Source organism: Tamandua tetradactyla, chromosome 18, assembly GCF_023851605.1.
Source record: "Tamandua tetradactyla isolate mTamTet1 chromosome 18, mTamTet1.pri, whole genome shotgun sequence".
In the NCBI taxonomy this organism is placed as follows: domain Eukaryota; kingdom Metazoa; phylum Chordata; class Mammalia; order Pilosa; family Myrmecophagidae; genus Tamandua; species Tamandua tetradactyla.
In genome coordinates, this window is record NC_135344.1 from 24253763 (window position 1) to 24272188 (window position 18426).

Sequence of the window (18426 nt, forward strand, 5' to 3'; positions counted from 1 at the left end):
ACTTTGTTACAGCAGCCCCAGGAAACTAAGAGACGAGCAGGAACCTGGCCAGTGAAGGTGACCAGGATGGCAGAGAGCCCTGGTCCAACAGGGAGAAGTTTCCGGTGGTCAAGGACCCGGATCTAGTGTGGAGAAGTGGACAGCATGGTCAAGGGGGTCCATCAAGGAGAAGTAAACAGATGGTCAAGGGCCCTCGTCCAATGGGAAGAAGCAAACAGGGTGGCCAAGGACATAGGTCCAACAGGGAGAGGTGAACGGAGCAGCAGAAGGTCTGAGAAAAGCTCACAGGTAGCCAGAGGCTCACCTGGTTCTCTTCTGGTTCATATGGTAAAATAAGGGGTCTGTGTGTAAAACTTACAAGAAGGCAGGTTTCACCTCAAAATAAGGAAGAACTTTTTCATAGATGTTACTGTCCAGGGAGAGAAAAAGTGCTTCAGGAGGTAGCAAATTCCCTGTCAGCAGGGGTACCTAAGCATCAGCCTGATAATTATTTCATGGAGAGGTTACCTGCTGGGATGTAGGCTGGGAGATCTTTAGCTGTTCATCCAAGCTGGAACTCTAGGAAATCAGTACATGATTAGATGACTGTTTTTTAAATAACATACCTCTAGGAAAAAAAAATCTACAGAAAGAACAAGCAACAGTCAGAAACAGCAAATACAATTAAATAAATCATGGGTGTTACCGAGATAACATCACCATAATGAAAAAAGATAATTCACCTGAGAAAACTGAAGTTACCAGCAAAAGCTCAGACATGTTTACTTGCCATAGAAAACAAGGAGGTTCTGCCAGATGTGCCCAATTCATCTCATGAGCCACTGACAAGGACTTTCAGGTATTCCCCACTCCCATAACAATTTACACAAGGTAACACCGTCTACTTGGAAAGGTTCCAACTAGGCCCTGTATTAGTTAGTAAGCTGCTGGAATGCAATATACCAGAAATGGAAAGGCTTCTATAAAGGAAATTTAATAAGTTACAAGTTTACAGTTCTAAGTCTATAAAAATGACCAAGCTTAAGGTATCCAGGATAAGACACCTTGCTCTAAGGAAGGCCAGTGGGTCAGGAGCACCCCTATCAGCTGGGAAGTCATGTGGCTGGCATTTGCTGGTCCCTTGCTCCTGAGCTCCACCGCTTTCCATCTCTGTCCACGTGGAGGTTCCTTGCTTTGCTTCTCTGGGGGCTGGGTTTCATCTCTTGGCTTTCCTTGGCTCTCTCCAGTTTCTGCTTACTTAACATCTCACAGTGATGTCTGCTGGGCTCCAAACATCTTCAAATATTTGTGTCTCTGTTCTCCAAGTGTCGGCATCTGTGTCAGCTCTCTCTCTGTCACCTCTGTTGTTTGTCTCTTTCCAAAATGTTTCCTCTTTTAAAGGATTCCAGTAAACTAATCAAGACCCACTTGGAATCCACATGATGGAGCCACATCTCTATCAAAACACATTTCCATGGAGATAATCTAATCAAAATTTGCGACCTACAGTACTGAATCAGGATTAAAAGAAATGGCTGCTCCCACAAGACTGGATGATTAAAACATGGCTTTTCCGGGGTACATAATACTTTCAAATCAGTACAGGTCCTTAAATCATTCACATGCAGTTTCAACAAACCTGCCTTGCGAGCTGTGGGCAATGGCCACCAAGTACACACGCAGCACCAAAAGGAGGAGGGCTGTAAAAAGTGAGGCTAAGAATCATGTCCCCAGCCACCTGCCCAAAACCTGAAGCTCAAACACCCACAGGTTTCACAGTCTTGTCCAAAAGATTAGTAGCACGTCATAAGAGTTCTCAATGACGCAGGCTCTCCCATCCACCTCTCCCAGATGCATTTCAAACCATTCAAATCTAGGGCCTCCAAAAAGTCAAGTGTTGGTATTTTAAACCTCCCCACACAGCAGCTCATTCAACACTCATCAGCCACCTCTAAAAGCTTTCTCCAAAATCAATAATTCATACTCACTATATTTTTTCCAGTTTTTTTTTCTGTGAACAAATTATAGAACTACAAAATAAAACCTGAAAGTATAGAAAGCGAAATAAATGAATTAGATTTCTCTGAGGCCAAATCTTCCACATACTGGAGTCAAGGTTATTTTCTTGTTGCTAGATGGAGAGCTGCAGGAGAAGGGGAACCCTCTCTATCACGTTACTCCCACATCCACGGCACCTGGAATATCATCCAGCAAGCGAACGGAGTTTAATAAATATTGTTGAATTCAAGAACACCTGGCTTTTATACCACAAATAAATTGAAACGCTCTCATAACAAAATATCAAGAGTAAAGGAGAAGATAAATAGGGCAAAGCAACAACAAAGCTAAAAATCAGGACTCAAGAGTTTTCCTTAATATTATTAGAAGGTGAAATCTTGTTTTCCTAAAGAACAATACATTCAAATAGCTCAGAAAAAACATAAGATGATATACTGTGAAAATATCACTTTCTCACCATATCTACACTCTCGGACCCCCTCCTTCCAAATCTACCACCAAACACCACAGGGAAACAACACCACTGATAGTTTGCAGGAATCTTTCTGAAGACTCTCTATGCAGATACAAGCAAATATGAAAATCTGGCTGCACTGTTCTCCCTTTTGAAACAACAGGTAGTATATTTCACAGCACTATTCTGCATCTCAGGGAGCTTTAACTTGCCTGGAGAGCCCTCCATCCAAGGCTCTGTTGTCTGATGGGCTATGGTGTTCATGGAGGGTAGGTTCAAATATTTTAAAGGATTCAAAGTCAAAATAAAATGTGTATGAAACTGAACAACTCAAGCTACCTTTATTTCTACCATAATCCTACACTTGGCTTACAAGATACAGCTACCGTTCATTGCCTCTTCCAGACATGATGGGTGGTTATGTTTATGGAACATGAAGTGCATGCAAAGAACACACTCCTAGACCAGCCAACCACCTGGTGGCCACAGCCTTGGAGCACAGCTTTGTTCACAGCTAAGAAAAACTAACTTGCAAGTTCCCCAAAGCCAACTATGGGATCCTTTCCGTCTTAGTTTGTGATACTTCATCAACCAAATACTAAGTTCTTAACATAAACTAGAATCTGTTTCATTACTTCCTATTCTGATACAGTGAGTCCCATACCAGGACCACCCCATTTGGTTATCAGAGTTATGATATTCTTAAGGATTTGGTAGAAAAAGTACCTTCATCTTACTCTCTTCTTTTTCAAAATGTTCTTCACAATTCTCATGGATTCATCTTTCCCAGGAACTTTAGAACCACTCTGTGAGAATGCAAAATAAAGTTTGTGGGTGTGCTAATTGGGATTACACAAAAATCTATAATTTTTTTAAAATTTTAACATCTCATACAAAGTTCTTCCCATTTGGGTGCTGGCATGGTACACTGGCATTTATTTGAATCTCTTTAATATCTGATTAAGTTTGACTTATTTTCTTAGTGAAAATACTACAAACTTCTCCTTATAGCTAATCCTAGGAAAGCTGTGAGGTTTGCTGCTATGCAGTAGCATTTTTTCCATTCATTCTATATCTGATTGTTTTCCTAGTTTATAAGAGAGCTATTGATTCTGGCCTGTATCACCAAGTAGATGTTCAGCTCACTTGTCTGAAAAGATGTCACTGTGCAATACATTTGACATTCCATGACCCCACCCACCAGACCATTTCAGAAACACTTTTCTGTTGTTAGATAATCCCTAGACTTCAGGCTTCCATCCCTTTTTCTCCTTACTCTCTCCAAATTTTTACACCCCACCCAACATTCCCAACCTCACCTGTCTGATGATACTAACTTCTCAATCTGTACCTTCAAACCTGTACTGTATTCTGAGCTCCAGGTCCACATTTCCAGTTTCATTTGCATTTGGATGGTCCACAGCTACAATAAGCTCTGCAGATTGAAAATCAAATTTACTATCCTGTACAACAGTTTTCTTGGCCGAGTTTCCCTATCTTACTTTGTGTTTATGACTGTTGAGGTTCTCTGAAGTTATCTCAGACTCCCACCCCCACCCCACCCCCATTCTGGACCTTGTGCTTCCCTTCCCTTTGCAAAGCTTCCAGTCCTTCTGCTTTCCCTCATCTTGCACACTCACCCTTCTCCTTCTGCCCATCAGGGAAACACAGATGAATCTTTCTGCAGCACTGCTTCTACCAGTTCATCCCCCACTAATGGCTTCTGGCTATCTAAGGGTCAAGTCCATACTCTCCAGACAGGCATGCATTTTCCTTCAAATTGGCCCAATCTCACATTTCCACACAGCCCTTCCACTATGGTCAAACCTTTGGCCCTAGAAATATCTGCCTGCTCCTGGCCCCTGCACCTTCACTCATGCTGCTTCCTCACTTCAACCCAATATACTCCCACCCTCCTACAGAGCTTTATTGAGATATAACTCATATAACTCATTCATTTAAAGCATACACAATTCAATGGTGTTCAGCATATCCAGTCATGACAATCTAGTTTTAAAACATTTTATCACCCCAAAAAGAAAGCCCACACCCCTTAGTACTTCCTTTCCAGTTCCCTCTACCCCTGGCCCTGAGCAACCACTAATATACTTTCTGCCTCTATGGATCTGCCTGTTCTGGACATCTCGTATCAATGGAACCATACAGGGTGTGGCCCTCTGTGGCTGGCTTCCTTCACTTAGTGTGTCTTCAAGGTGTGTGTTGTAGCGTATATCATTGCTTCACCGCCGCCGATGACCGATATCTACTGGGCGGGCACAGTACACGTCACTCATCCATTCATCACATGATGGGCACGGAGACTGCTTCCACTTTTTAAGCCCAACTCATTCTAAAGTCCTACTTCCTCCCCAGAGCATGAGCAGCAGAGGCAGTCTCCTTTCATTCCCACAATTCCAGGAGGGAACATGAAATCACTGAGACCAATACCTAGAACTGAATTATCATATGAAAGGCATTTAGCTATTAAATCCATAATTATTATGAACAAGCAGCATATCCTATATATGCTACTAATTAGGCCTTCTTTCTGAACGCTGCCTTATGTTGTCACTCAGGAAGCATTTATTGAGCATTTACTATTTTAAAGCACTGTGCTAGATGTTATCTATTTAATTAATAGATGCTTTCTCCACGCTTATCAAATTCAGTCTATTCTATGCTATTTACTTTCTACTTAGAATTTAAGTTCCCCCTAAAATGCATATCTTCTTGATCCATGAAGATCCAGGTCACAAACTCCCTCTTCTTAACAACACTACCTTTTATTTTAAAAAGCATCTCTTGCCTCTTCAATTTAAAGATTGATTTGTGCTATCAATTCTTGTTTAAAGTCCTATGTCCCTCAAATGCCATGTCACAAAGAACAGAGGAGAGCAGACCAAAAATAAGAAAAGCAGAATGTACAATAACAAGAAGGTGCAATGGAAAGTACAATATCAAGATATGGAAATCAATTAATTATGAATAAAACAAATTTCCCTTGCTAAAGCTAAAACCGTTTTTCAAATGCCAGGAAAATAGCTGAGGCAATTTCAAATTACACGTTCAATCCTGACTTACAATCATTTTCTGCATCACATCTTTCTAAAATGGAAGAGATGCATTATATTCTTTTATTGAAGGCTTAAGTATACAGAGCCTGCCAAATACAAAGAGAGATTATTAGATTAGGTAGCTGCCACCAATTACAGGAAGGTGTGGCTATGGAAATAGGCAATTAGAATTCTATGTAAATACATTTGGTATGAAAAAACTGCCTGAAAAAAACCAGGAAGTTGAGTACAGTCAGCCAATTCTTGAATTTTTTTTTTTTTTTTTTTTTTTTTTTTTTTTAAAGGAAAGACAGAGAGAAGGAAGGAAGGATAGAAGGAAGGAAAGGAGGAAGAAAGGGAAACATTTTCTTGTTTTATTGTATTTTGTTTCTCCGTTTTTGTTACATGGGCTGGGGCCGGGAATCGAACCGAGGTCCTCCGGCATAGCAGGCAAGCACTTTGCCCGCTGAGCCACCGCGGCCCGCCCAATTCTTGAATTTTAAAAATAAGTAAGGTAACCACTCTGAAGCAGGTACAAGGGTTCAAACCGCATCATATGGCTTCAGAAGTAAGAGTGGAAAACAAATACAAGTAAAGGTTGCAGTCTGTGATCAGGCAGGGACGATATGATAGTTTGTGTATTTTATTTTGTTTTGACTGTGCTAACTCCAGCATCCAGATTTCCACATGTTCAAACATCCTTTTGTACAAATAATAAATCTCCTGCTCAAAAAATGAGTTATGTTCCAAAACTTCATTTGTAAGCTAGTTATCTGAAATTCAGAATGCATTTTCCCAGACAAAAATGAGTTTCCAAACTAGTCCACAAGCATTTAATCAATGTAACTAAAATGCCAGTGGGTTTTTTGTTTGTTCGTTTTATTTACTGAAAGCAGCACAGAACAATGCCACGGTGGTATCAGTGATGAGATAGTAGAAAGACCCTGACAATGCCTTATTTTTGGAGTTCTAATGCCTAGGATCTGGGGTGCTCACATTTCCCCACAAAAGCTCCACCACTCCTCAGTCAGGTTTTTGCCTAAAACCTTGAGAGGGTGGCAAGGGGAAAGTTATTACCTCCCTTGGATCAGGGAAAAGAATAGGGGAAGCCACCAACAGACAGGCCAGGCAGCACAACCCCATCACACCTCAAACAGGTGAATTAACCCAGGGCACCCCCAAGCTCCGATACTCGGGAAGACCGGGTTCACTCTATCTTTTAGTAAACAACTGTTATCTGTTTTCCTTCTTGCTCACACCTGATGGCTAAAAAATAAATTAAACAAAAACAAAACCCACCTCCCTCCCTATTTACAGCAGTCAAGTAGGGACACACACATATCAACACTGGATGGTACTTTCCGAATAAGTAGTAGGGTACAGGGATAAAGTAAATCTCCCCTGGTCTCAAGTAGTTTTTTCCCACCTACAGGGTTTTCTTCACCTAATTATCCATAAGGTAGCTCGAACTAATGAATATATAAACACTTACCTTTCCTGATCAAAAGTATCTTTAGGGAATAGGATTTCTAATACAAACAATCCTGCTCTATTATGCAAACCAAACCCACAAGTTTCAGTTTATCAAACACTGCAAGAACCAAAACCCTCAAAGGTTATGATGTCAGAGCTAAAGCTTTTGCCAGGGCTCCCACATGTGGGTGGAATGTCGCTCATTCGAAACAGCGGTGCACATGTTGGAGCCAGGTGCCCAGAACCCTGCCCAGGGGGATTCCCCATCACAGGGTAATCCCTCCAGGAAAGTCCTGGCTCCCATCCGCACCCACCCCCACCTCCTCCATTGACACTCTCCTTTCAGTATTTATAAGCCTACACCACACCCAGCTTAAAAAGGACAAAAGAAATCTTCCACGAGCCCATCCACAGTGGAGCAGTTCCTCCAAGTCTTCATCTCCCCAATAACCCTCACCCCTAAAACTTGAAAGTATAGCCTTCTTCTCAAGGGCCTTGGGCAGGGGACAGGACCAGGGGCTAACAGAGGGAGACTGCCTACGTCCCACGGAGCTCTGCCACTTGGGGTAATTCACAGAACCTCTCAGGGCCTCAGTTTCCTCATCTATACATTATGGATAATATCATTAACTACTTCATACCATGTTATGAAAACAAACAAACAAACAAACATGTAATTTAAAGTCCTTAGAACAGGGGCTGGGGGCTGGAACATAGTAAACGTTTCTGTTAACTGAATGAAATAGCACACTGCTATCTATTACCACACTTACCACTACTGGCATTTTGGTTCCCAGGAGCCTTTCTTTTAGAAATCCAAGGCTGCTGGAAGCACAGAATGCTAAAAATGGATGGACCCTTAAGGCCTATCCAAGTTTTAAATTGAGAGAAATGAATGAAACTAACATCAGAGACATTAAGTAATTTGCCCAAGGATACATTATAATTAAACCCCAGAGCTGGACCAATACTCCCATGGAGATTACTTTATCAGCATTACCTGCAGCAAAACCAGCAGATTTTTTGCTCCCACATCATGCAGGGAACACCTTCCAAATGCCCTAAGGCACAGGAATCTTATTTGTTCCTTTACACAACCAGGCCCAACTGCTTTCCGCCATGTGGAACATCTTCTAGCATTTGGAGCGCAGAGTCAATTTTAGGAACACTCTCCCATTCATAGTGTCACTTAATCTTCCAACCACCATACGAGATATTACTCTTCCTCAACAACAGGCGAAGACACCTGTGAAAGGAACTGAGCAATCCAGAGTCTAAACCCAGCTTCACCCAATCCAAACTGGCAGTCTATTTCGCCCACCATATCGTCTCATGTCCCGGAAACCAACCAAGCAAGAGGTGGGCTACTTCCAAATTGCTTTTTCACTATCGTTTCACCATTGTCTCCCCACACCCTTGGAGGGCAGTCACCCACCCACCCGCACTCCCATCTTTTCCACCTCAAGAAAATGCCTCCCCCCTCTCTTTCTAGCCCTTTCTCTTTCCCATTTTACAATTTGTTTTCTTTAAGACCATTAAGGTGTAGATAACCATTCAGAATAGCAGTAGAAATACATCTTTATCAGGAGGCAGAAAAAGTAATCATTGTGGAGCTAAATTGGACTTTGTGAAGAACTGGCCTAATTAACCTAAAAGCCCTGGGAAAAGTCCGAAGATCCCCTTCACAGTCATCCTTCATCCACCTTATCACATCCCTCTCTAACTCTATCTGCAAATAGTTTTGTTTGACATTGATTATCAGAATTCCAAAGCATCATTTCTATTTCTCTTTTGTATATGTTATTTTTAGATACATTAAAAGCAAAGGTCATATGCGACATGACATTTTCAGGCAAATTCATGCAAAGTTTGAGATAACTGACCTTCTAATAAGCTTTTGCAAATTAAATGACAAATCAGGGACTTTCCGAGCAGAAATCTGTATTTAGTGGAGACCCAGGTAGGTTATGATCCACCCAGCTCTAAAATCCCATTTCACTTTAAATATTTTTTTTTTAGACCAGGGTTTCTCAACTGTGGCACTGGTGGCGTTTGGGACCGGACCATTCTTTCTGATAGGTCGCTGTTTTGTGCAATGCAAGAGATTTAGCAGCATTCCTAGACACTATCCATTAAATGCCAGTTGTGCCCCCACCAGCCCACCCCCCAGTGTGACAATTAAAAATGTCTCCAGACTCTGCCAAACATCTCCTGGGAGGCAAAACTGCCCGATAAAGAACCAATTATTTTTAGCAAAAGATATCAGGGAAGCCAAAAATGACGCTCCATGTTCCTGGTCAGGGTAAGAACCTACCCTCATGATCTAGGTGAGGACTAGCCATGAGGTAGCCCAGAGCACACAGCTCCCTGGGACAGAGGATCCCTGTTTTAGTTTGTTAATCCTGTCAGAAATGCAATATACCAAAAATGGGTTGGCTTTTACAAAGGGGATTTATTAAGTTACAAAGTTTACAGTTTCAGGTCATAAAAATGTTCAAACTAAGGCATCCAGAGAAAGATACCTTGACTCAAAGAAAGACCAATGTCTATCAGCTGGGAAGGCATGTGGCTGGTGTCTGCTGGTCTTTTGGCTTTTGGTTTCAAACAGCTTCCCTCAGGGCATTTTCTTTCTGCATCTCTAAATGTCTCTGTGTTGGCTGAGCTTTTTCCAAAATGATTCCCTCTTATAGAATTTCAGTAAAAATCTTGCCCTGAATGGGTAGACACATCTCCATGAAAACCACCTAATCAAAATGTCCCACCCCCAACTGGATGGGTCGCATCTCCATGGAAATAATTAATCAAAAAGATCCCACCCAACAATACTGAATCAGGATTAAAGAACATGGGTACACAAGTTTCAAACCACAATCCCTAAACTGGTTCATCTCATTGGATACACCATGGTGAGCTTTCCAAAGTCCAGATTCCTGGGTCAACGCCCACCCTTCTAAATCCAAAGTTCTATGATGAGACTTGGCAATCTGGTCTTTAAGAAACCCCTGGAAGGGTGGGCAATAGTGGCCCAGTGGCAGAGTTCTTGTCTGCCATGCCAGAGACCCAGGTACGATTCCCAGCACCTGCCCATGTAAAAATAAATAAATAAAAAAGAAACTCCTGAAAGAGAACCATAAACAAATATTTAGCTGTAGTTAATGATATACACACTCAAATGTTTGGCATTGAATTATACCGTTATGTGTTGCATACTCTGAAATGCACCAAAAAAATAAGAAGAATTAAATACGTGATAAAGCAACTAGAATAAAATGTTAATTGTAGACTCTAGGTAGCAGATACAATGGTGCTTGCTGTATAGTTCTTTCAACTTTTCAGTAGGCTTGAAATTTTTAATAAAATTTTGGAGAAAAAGACTGGAGCCCTTCTTGTGATTAGCAGTATTTGGTAACCACTGAAATAGAGTCCTCCTATCTTGGTTGATGGACATAGGCTTATTTTAACTCTCACTTTACCCTGCACGTAAATGGTTTCCCCAAAGGCACGTGGAAATTCAAGAAAGAGGATCCAGAGTTTAAATGGGATTAAAAAGCCTGAAGTCTCTTTTTCCTCCGTGGCCTTCCTACCTCTTGCTTTTTATCTTAGTTGTCCATTAAAATAAAACAAAATTTACCCCATGCCTAATTTCGTCTTAATTTTATTACTAATCCCAAACCTGAGGCTCAGTTCTTCGTAGGATACTTACTACTAAAGCTTTTCTAACCTTTGCTGTGTTCAATTTTAGAAAGGAAGGTGTCCTATTACAATCAAGAATAAAGTTAAAGGTTTGCTCTTCACATGACATTAACTAGCCAACTCTGTCTCCCCACACTACAGTTTACACAACTCAAATTACTAACACCTGCCACAGTGTGGCTTGGCTTCAAAATAGAACACTTTCGTCTTGCATATTTGCAGTCTTCTCAATTTATCAAAAAAAAAAATCCTGACCGCAAAACATGAGCAGGTAACATTTCCACTCAATCACAGTTCAAGTAATCAAGGGAAATACTCCTGAGTAATTTAGTCCACTATGTTTATCAAATGGCATAATCATTTCTCTTGATGCCAGCAATGGTTATTTTCCATAGTGCTTTATACCATTCCAAAAGAAAAGTAACTGTGGCAGTTAGGAGCCGTATCACCCAGAAAAACAAATACTTAAACTTAATTCATTCCTGTGGGTGTGAACCCACTGTAAGCACGACCTTTGGTGAGGATACTTCAGTTCAGGTGGGACCCAACTCAATCAGGATGAGTCTTAATCCTAATACTGAAGTCCTTTATAAGTAGAATGAAATTCAGACGAAAAAGCTACAGGTAGCAAAAAGCTAAAAGTCAATGGACCTGAAAACAAGAGGAGGCCAGGAGAAGATGTGCATTGCTATGTGTCAGAGGGGCCAAGGGCCAAGAATCACTAGCAGCCTGCCAGTTTTCCAGAAGAAAGTATCACCTTGATGATCCCCTTGATTTGGAATTCTCCTAGCCTTGAGCCAATAGATTCCCATTGTTTAAGCCAACCTGTTGCACGGTATTTGCTTTACCAATGAGGTAACTAAAACAGTAACAATATACATTGATCTTCAGTTACCGCAGGAAAAAAATTCTCAAAAGTACCTTCTTGAGTCTCATGCCTTTTAGTTCCCTTTAGCGCTCTAATACAGGAAATTCCTGCCACTCTCACATACCTCTACCTAAACAATACCATGAATCAGATCTTGCATAGCATACTCCCTCCTAAGAGAATTGTGGATAAGATGAATCCATAGTAAAAGTATTCAAATATACTTGGTGTTTTAATTATTATTTTATTCTAACAACTGCCCTATATCCAATTCTTCACTGAAGGAGAAGTATCTCTTCCTCACTCTCCATATTCTTGAATTATCACTGTCTCATATTTTCTACCACGTTCTTACTTGGAACCAATCACCTTTTGCATGTTAAAAGTTTTAGAGCCAACTCCTGTGCCTTTATGCCAGTCTATTCAGTTTTCCTTCTAATTGAGCTTTGTCACCTCGTCTTAATATATAGTACCATTTCTTCCCTTAAGTAAACTATAGTCAAGGTGGTGTTTTGTTTGGGATACAGAATTTGTGAGTTAGTTTTAACAAAGTTTCTTTTGCAAAGTTCACCCACCCACCTCAGTATACATTACTGACTCCACTTTCTAAAAAAGTTCTCTTTAATATTGGATTAAATTTGACTTTTCTTAGGAAAGTAACCATGTGCTCTAATTTTTGTGCCTCCTGCTTTCTTTAAGAGAAGCTGTGAGTTACAGAACAATCATGCAGGTACTTTCTGATAGTCTCAAGTTGCCCAAGATCATCTCTATGGTTTTCCTCATTCTATTATTTTTTTTCTTAGCATGATTTTGAGCGGATGAGGGCAAAATGGCAGGGTAAACAAAGAGTCATGAGAGTGCTGGGAAACTTTCCATATGTCCAACACTGATGAAGACCTAGGCTCTTTCATTAACTGCAGGTGTGCTCGTGGTCTTACAGCTCTTGCGACCCTCTCAAACAACCTCCTCAGCCCAGGAATGCTAACGCTGCTCCCTCAATCCAGCAACACAGAGGCTGTCCCTGCACCTGACAGTGGAGGTGATCTGGGGGAAAAAGTGGCATTTAACAATTCTACCTAAGGTACAAAATGTCTAAAGTTTGCAGAGGCCAGCCATATAGGCCTAAAACACTGTTTTACTAATAACTCAGTTCCATTTGCTTTTACTGTTTTACTAATAACTCAGTATTTGCTTTTATTTTTTTATTGTTGGGTTTTTTTGGGGGTGCATGGTCTGGGTCCCCCGCATGGAAGGCAAGCATTCTACCACCTGTATTTTTTTTTTAAATAATGGTTTTACTGAGATTTAATTCATGTATCAAAATATTCACCCTTTAAAGTGCTCAATTCAATGACTTGTTAGTATATTCCCAAAGCTGAGCATTCGTCACCACTATATAATTCCAGAACATTTTCATCACCCCAAAAGAAACCCCATAATCATATAGTCACACCCTGTTCTCCCTTCCCCACAGTCCCTGGAAATCACTGATCTACTTCGTCTCTATGGATTTGCTTATTCTGAACACTTCAAATAACTAGATTCATGCACTATGTAGCCTTTTGTGTCTGGCTTCTTTCACTTTGCATAATATTTTCAAGATTCACACATGTTATATATCAGAACTTCATTCTTTAATGGCTGAATAATATTCCATGCATGAATATACCCCATTTTTTTTCTCCATTCTTCAGTTGATGGACAGTAGAGATGTTTCCACTTTTAACTATTATGAATAATGCTGCTGTGAACATTTGTGTACATTCTTGTACACATTTTTGTATGGACATGTTTTCAACTCTCTTAGGTAAATATCGAGGAGTAAGATTGCTAAGACATATGGTAACTCTAGGTTTAACCATTTAAGGAACTGCTAAAACTGTTTCCCAAAGTGGCTGCACCATTTTAAATTCCTACCAGCAATGTAAAGAACCTACAATTTCTCTACATCCTTGTCAATACTTATTGACTTTCTCATTACGGCCATTATAGTAAGTGTGAAGTAGTATTTCTATGGCTTTTTTTTTTTTTAATTTAGAAGAATCAGGTTTTATTTCGTGATGTGAACATTAGGAATTTGTCTACGTGGTTGAAAATATGCACAAAGGACTTGATCATTCACACTCATACACACAGAAGGAGTCTGCTGAATAAAAAATGCTGCCTCGCCTATCCTGCCTACTGACAGGGACAGTGAAATGCTTGCCCAGTTCACTCTGAAGCTTCAGTCTTCATGGATGTTGAACAGCTTGGCTACTTCATTGAGATCGTCATGTTGCTCACCATCCTTAATGATCTTCCTCGCTATTGGCATTCGATTAAAGACATTCCACAGCACGATTCCCACCACTACTTTGTCCCTGAGGTAGAAGATGACACCTTTCCCATAGTCTTCACCTTGAATGGGTGCCTGTGGGACCGCAGGGGTGCTGGGAGGAATGGTGATTTCTGAGGCCTCAGATTCTGTCTCACTCTCTGATCGGATACCAGTCCCTGACTGCTCTGTGGCAGATTTTGGGTTGTCATGTGCAGTTGCTTTTGCAAAAACACCAACTGTGGGCAAACTACTGTTCACAAGACCAATAGCTTCATAGCCAACATCAGGGCCCAAATCACTCCAGAACATTGACTGATGCCAGTAGGGCTTAGCAGCTCCAGTCATATTTTCTCCAGCCAGTCTTCCACTCACAACAGCATGATCATGCTGCTCAACCCGCCTCCTACCCAACTTTATATTGTAGAAGCATGCAGCATCTCCTGCCACCCAGATGTTGGAACGTGCTTGCAACTCCGCATTTACCCGGAAGCCACCAAAATCTGAATCTATTTCCAGTCCCCCAGTCTTGGCCAATTCAACATTGGGTTCTAGGCCCACAGCTGCCACTATGTGGTCAGTTTCTACCTTCCTGCCATCTTTCAGCTTGATCAGTAACTTGCCACCACTGACTCCAACCGATTGCACAATAGCATTGGGCATCACGTTAACCTCCTCTCGTCTGACTTTTTCCATGGTCCAGTTGCTAAGGTATTCAGGGAGGATCTTTCCCATGTTTCCTTTCTCGGGGAAGAGTTGAATCACTTCTGTGCCCAAGGTTTGAGCTTTTCTGCCAAGAGCACAGGCCAATTCGCTGCCAAGGAAGCCCCCACCAATAATTGTAATCGACTTGGCTTCCTGTGAAATCTTCTCCAAGGCTCTAAAGTCTCCAATCTTTCTGAAAAGCATTGTTCTACTCTTCACTTCTGCTCCAGCCCTATCAATGGCAGACAGATTTCTTGGAGTGCCTCCTGTTGCAATTAAGCACTTTTCATAGGTTATTTGAGAGCCATCATTAAGTTTCACCATGTTACCTCTCACATCCAGCTGTACCACCTTCTTTCCAGTGAGGACAGCCACACCACCATTCTCAATGTTAGGCAGGTCCTGAGCAGAGACATAGAAAGAAGGTGGCTGGAAATATATGCTTCTCTCTTTTCCATTCCACTGCCTAAACCGCAGTGTCTTTGTGACATTTGGATCATCTGAAAACCACAGTTCTTTTGAAAGAGGAGGTCGCATGTATGGCAACTCAGGGTCTTCAGATACAATCAAGACCCCGGCCCCAGGATCCCGAGCTCGGATGGATCTGGCTGCAGCAAAAGCAGCTGTGCCTCCACCAATTAGCAGGAAAGGAACATGACTTGGCACTCTGACTTGAGGAACTGGCTCTCCTTCTGGAGCAGATGATGTCGCCCTTTTCTGTTTCTCTTCTGGTGTCAGCCCTAACCCTGAAATTCTTTCATTGTATCTCTTTTGGTCATCTTTTATAGTCTTGTAGGCATATGCACCAGCTCCTATTGTTGATAAGCCCACAATAAGTACTAACACAGAATTATCGATTTTGCCCCCTGATGGACCAGAGCTAGCCATTTGTCTTGTCATCTGGAGTTCTAGGGGAACAAGTTGCCTTTTCACTTCTTGACTTCTCATTATTGCCCCAGTTTACGGGTTGTAGATTTTTCTGCAGTCAGGCCAAGATATAGTGGTAGAGCTTTCTTTTCCATGCTAAGGAGTCAAGTCTTGATAAACCAATTTGCTGTATATAACAGTGTCTGACACACAGTAGGTATCTGAGGCCTTTCGCGCAGGCGCAGCACTCGGCGCTGCAGGACGATTGGTCCACACAGCGAGACACGCGGGGAGGATTTGAGTGGATTTACGCATGCGCCAGCTGCTGCACACTTGCAAAGACCTCGGCCCTGGGTCATAAACTTCCGCGGAGTGGCGGCAACGCCTGGGGCAGAGTGAGCTTATTTCTATGGCTTTTATTTGCATTTTCCTAATGACTAATGATGAGCATCTATTCGTGCACTTATTGGCCATTTTTCATCTTTTTTGCAGAAATGTCTATTCAAATATTTTGCTCATTTTTTAATTGGCTTATGTTTTTATTGTTGTGTTACAAGAGTTACTTACATATTTGGAAAGCATTTTATGTGCAGTTAAGAATATGTAATCTGCTGTTGAGTGGGTGCAGTGTTCCAGTTAGTTGAGTCTTACTCAAGTATTTAATTTCCTTGTTGATCTTCTGCTTAGCTGTCCTATCCCAGTAATAAAAGTGGGGTATTAAAGCCTTCAACTATTACTTGTTGAATTGTCTATTTCTCCCATCAATTCTTCCAGGTTTTTTTTTCATGTACTCTGTGTTTCTGTTTTTAAGTGCACATATATTTATAACTGATATGTCTTCCTGATGGAGTGACTTTATAATTATAAAAGGGCCTTTGTTTCAAGTAATAAATTTTGCTTTAAATTCTATTTGTTTGATATTAATATTGCCACTGCACCTCACCTGAATAGTTTGCATGTTTTATCTCCTTCCGTCTTTTTCTTTTAACCTCTTTATGATTTGAATCTAAAGTGTGTCCTGTGATATAAGTTGATACAGTTGGATTTTGGTTTTCTTCCATCCATTTTTCCAGTCTTTGCCTTTTGATTGTGAGCATTTAGTCTACTTATAAATAGCATAATTATTGGTAAGGTAGGATTTCCAACTGCCATTTTGCCATCTGTTTTCTTTGTGTCTTACATTGTTTGCAATTAACATCTCAACTTAAAACAATATAGTTCAAATTAATACCGACGTGATTTCAACAGTACATGAAAATTTGGCTCCATTATAGCATCGCTCCTTCCCCTTTACTCTTTACTACTACTGTCATACAACATCTTTGTACATAACAAATCCATCAACATAGTTTTATAATTTATTGCTTTACACAGCTGTCTTTTAAATCAGAAAAAGGGAGTTACAAAAATACATTATACTGTCTTTTACATGTGCTTTTTTTTTGGCATGGGCAGGTACCAGGAATCGAACCTGGTTCTCAGGCATGGCAGGCGAGAACTCTGCCACTGAGCCACTGTGGCCCGCCCTACATGTACTTTCTACCTTTATCAGTGCACTTCCTTTCTTTATGGGGATTCAAGTTACTGTATAGGTCCTTTCATGGCAGCCTAAAGGATTCCCTTTAACATTTGTCGTAGGGCAGGTTTGCTAGAATGGACACTTAGTTTTTGTTTTGACAGTTTTTGCTCGTGTTCTCATTGCTTTAATGGAAGAATGGATATTCAGAAATTCTCACTTGCATTCCAGAATTTGAGGGCCCTTACCTGTATTCTTACATAAAACTGCAGTGAGTATTTACCATGAGTTTAAACTCAGTATTACTGCGTGACTCATAGTAATAGAAGCATGTACACTCCCATTCAAATTCTGTGACAGCTTCCAGTCTAACAAAGATCCAGAAAATTCATTATATCACCCTCTATCGAGGCCAAACTTTCTTCCAAGGGAATCCCCAAAACTGCTTCCTAAAACTGCACTAGCACATGAGAAAAACAATTAGAAACTGGCATATTTTTAGCAATAAGTTTTCCACATTACTAAATTTATATTGACTTCAACATCTGAAAGCTGATTCCTGGAGAGATGACCTCAATTTCAGTTCTAACATGGCTGGTGCTCAGCCACCTTGAAAAGCTGTAGAAATAAAAGCTTTAACAATTGTGCTTATCATACTGTTAACACTTGCTGAGAAAGGACATAAGGAGAGTGTCATATTTTCTGATAAATTATTCTATAGAAGGGTATAACAGGGAGCCACGAGATAATACATCTTTTCAAAAGAAGAATTAAAGACCCAGTGTCTTCAGAAGCCCCTGGCCATCCCCTCAACCCCAGGGTATTCCCATCCATTCAGGGTCAGGTGTGACTCACGGATGACTTCCTCATGACATCATCTCTCTAGTTCCAACCTTTCTTACATGAATAATTGAAAAAAAAGAAGGGAAATGGCAGAAACAAGAACTTGGATGTTTTCCCTTTGTTCTATTAGTCTCTTACAGCAGCAATTTTAAGGCACCTAATACAATTTAAGACATTAGAGAATTTGTTCACTTTAACCTCAAATGACCCCAAATCATATTCACTCTTCCCTTATCCACCACTCTCACTTTCAAGCAACAATATTTTTTCTATCTGCTGAAACTAAAAACAAATTGCCATTGAGAACAGCAACAGCGGAGATGTTTCTATTCTTTGTGTCTAAGAATTCTGCAGCCCTGCTATCAAACACTGCAGTCCCATGCTGCCTTCAGGAAGTTCCACCCTCAAGCCCAGCTCCCCACCTTAACACAGACTCCCCTACCTTACCCAGCTGCCACCGCCACCTGTCACCTACCAGCCTTGTACTCCCCCAGGCTGGCTAAGAAGTACCGACTCCCCAGGCCACTTCACCCTACCTCCAACCCACCTAACACTATACAACATTCCTTTCTCTAGTTTCCACTACTCAACAGCTCCCCTGAGACACAAATCATACATTAGAAAGTATAATACACACAGGCA

At 41.0% G+C, this 18426-nt stretch overlaps 2 protein-coding genes across 4 annotated transcripts in view; both read right to left on the reverse strand.

The window, feature by feature from the left end:
- NEDD4L (NEDD4 like E3 ubiquitin protein ligase) overlaps nt 1-18426 on the reverse strand; it is a 356789-nt gene that overhangs the window by 313992 nt on the left and 24371 nt on the right. The window contains exons 1-2 of one of the 2 annotated variants that reach the window (XM_077135365.1): nt 3804-3887; nt 3179-3258 (exon numbers count right to left, since the gene is read on the reverse strand). The exons of the other annotated variant lie outside the window; for it this stretch is intronic. Of the exons in view, the coding sequence (XP_076991480.1) occupies nt 3179-3184 (6 nt within the window). The 5' untranslated portion in view covers nt 3185-3258; nt 3804-3887. Of the gene's footprint in view, nt 1-3178; nt 3259-3803; nt 3888-18426 lie in introns of those variants that run through there. 2 annotated transcript variants of the gene reach the window in all.
- Nucleotides 8447-17688, reverse strand: LOC143662022 (apoptosis-inducing factor 1, mitochondrial-like). 2 transcript variants are annotated; one of them, XM_077135357.1, is made up of 2 exons: nt 13937-17688; nt 8447-13835 (listed from the first exon to the last, which is right to left on the reverse strand). In XM_077135357.1, the coding sequence occupies exons 1-2, from the start codon at nt 15504-15506 to the stop codon at nt 13828-13830; spliced, it is 1578 nt and encodes a 525-aa protein (XP_076991472.1). In that variant the 5' UTR covers nt 15507-17688; the 3' UTR covers nt 8447-13827. The 2 variants fall into 2 exon arrangements, with proteins under 2 accessions (XP_076991472.1, XP_076991471.1); XM_077135356.1 differs by having other exon boundaries at nt 8447-17688.

What these genes read in the sequence shown, in the direction of transcription:
- LOC143662022 (XM_077135356.1), bottom strand. Translation starts at nt 15,506, where the DNA reads ATGAGAAGTCAAGAAGTGAAAAGGCAACTTGTTCCCCTAGAACTCCAG.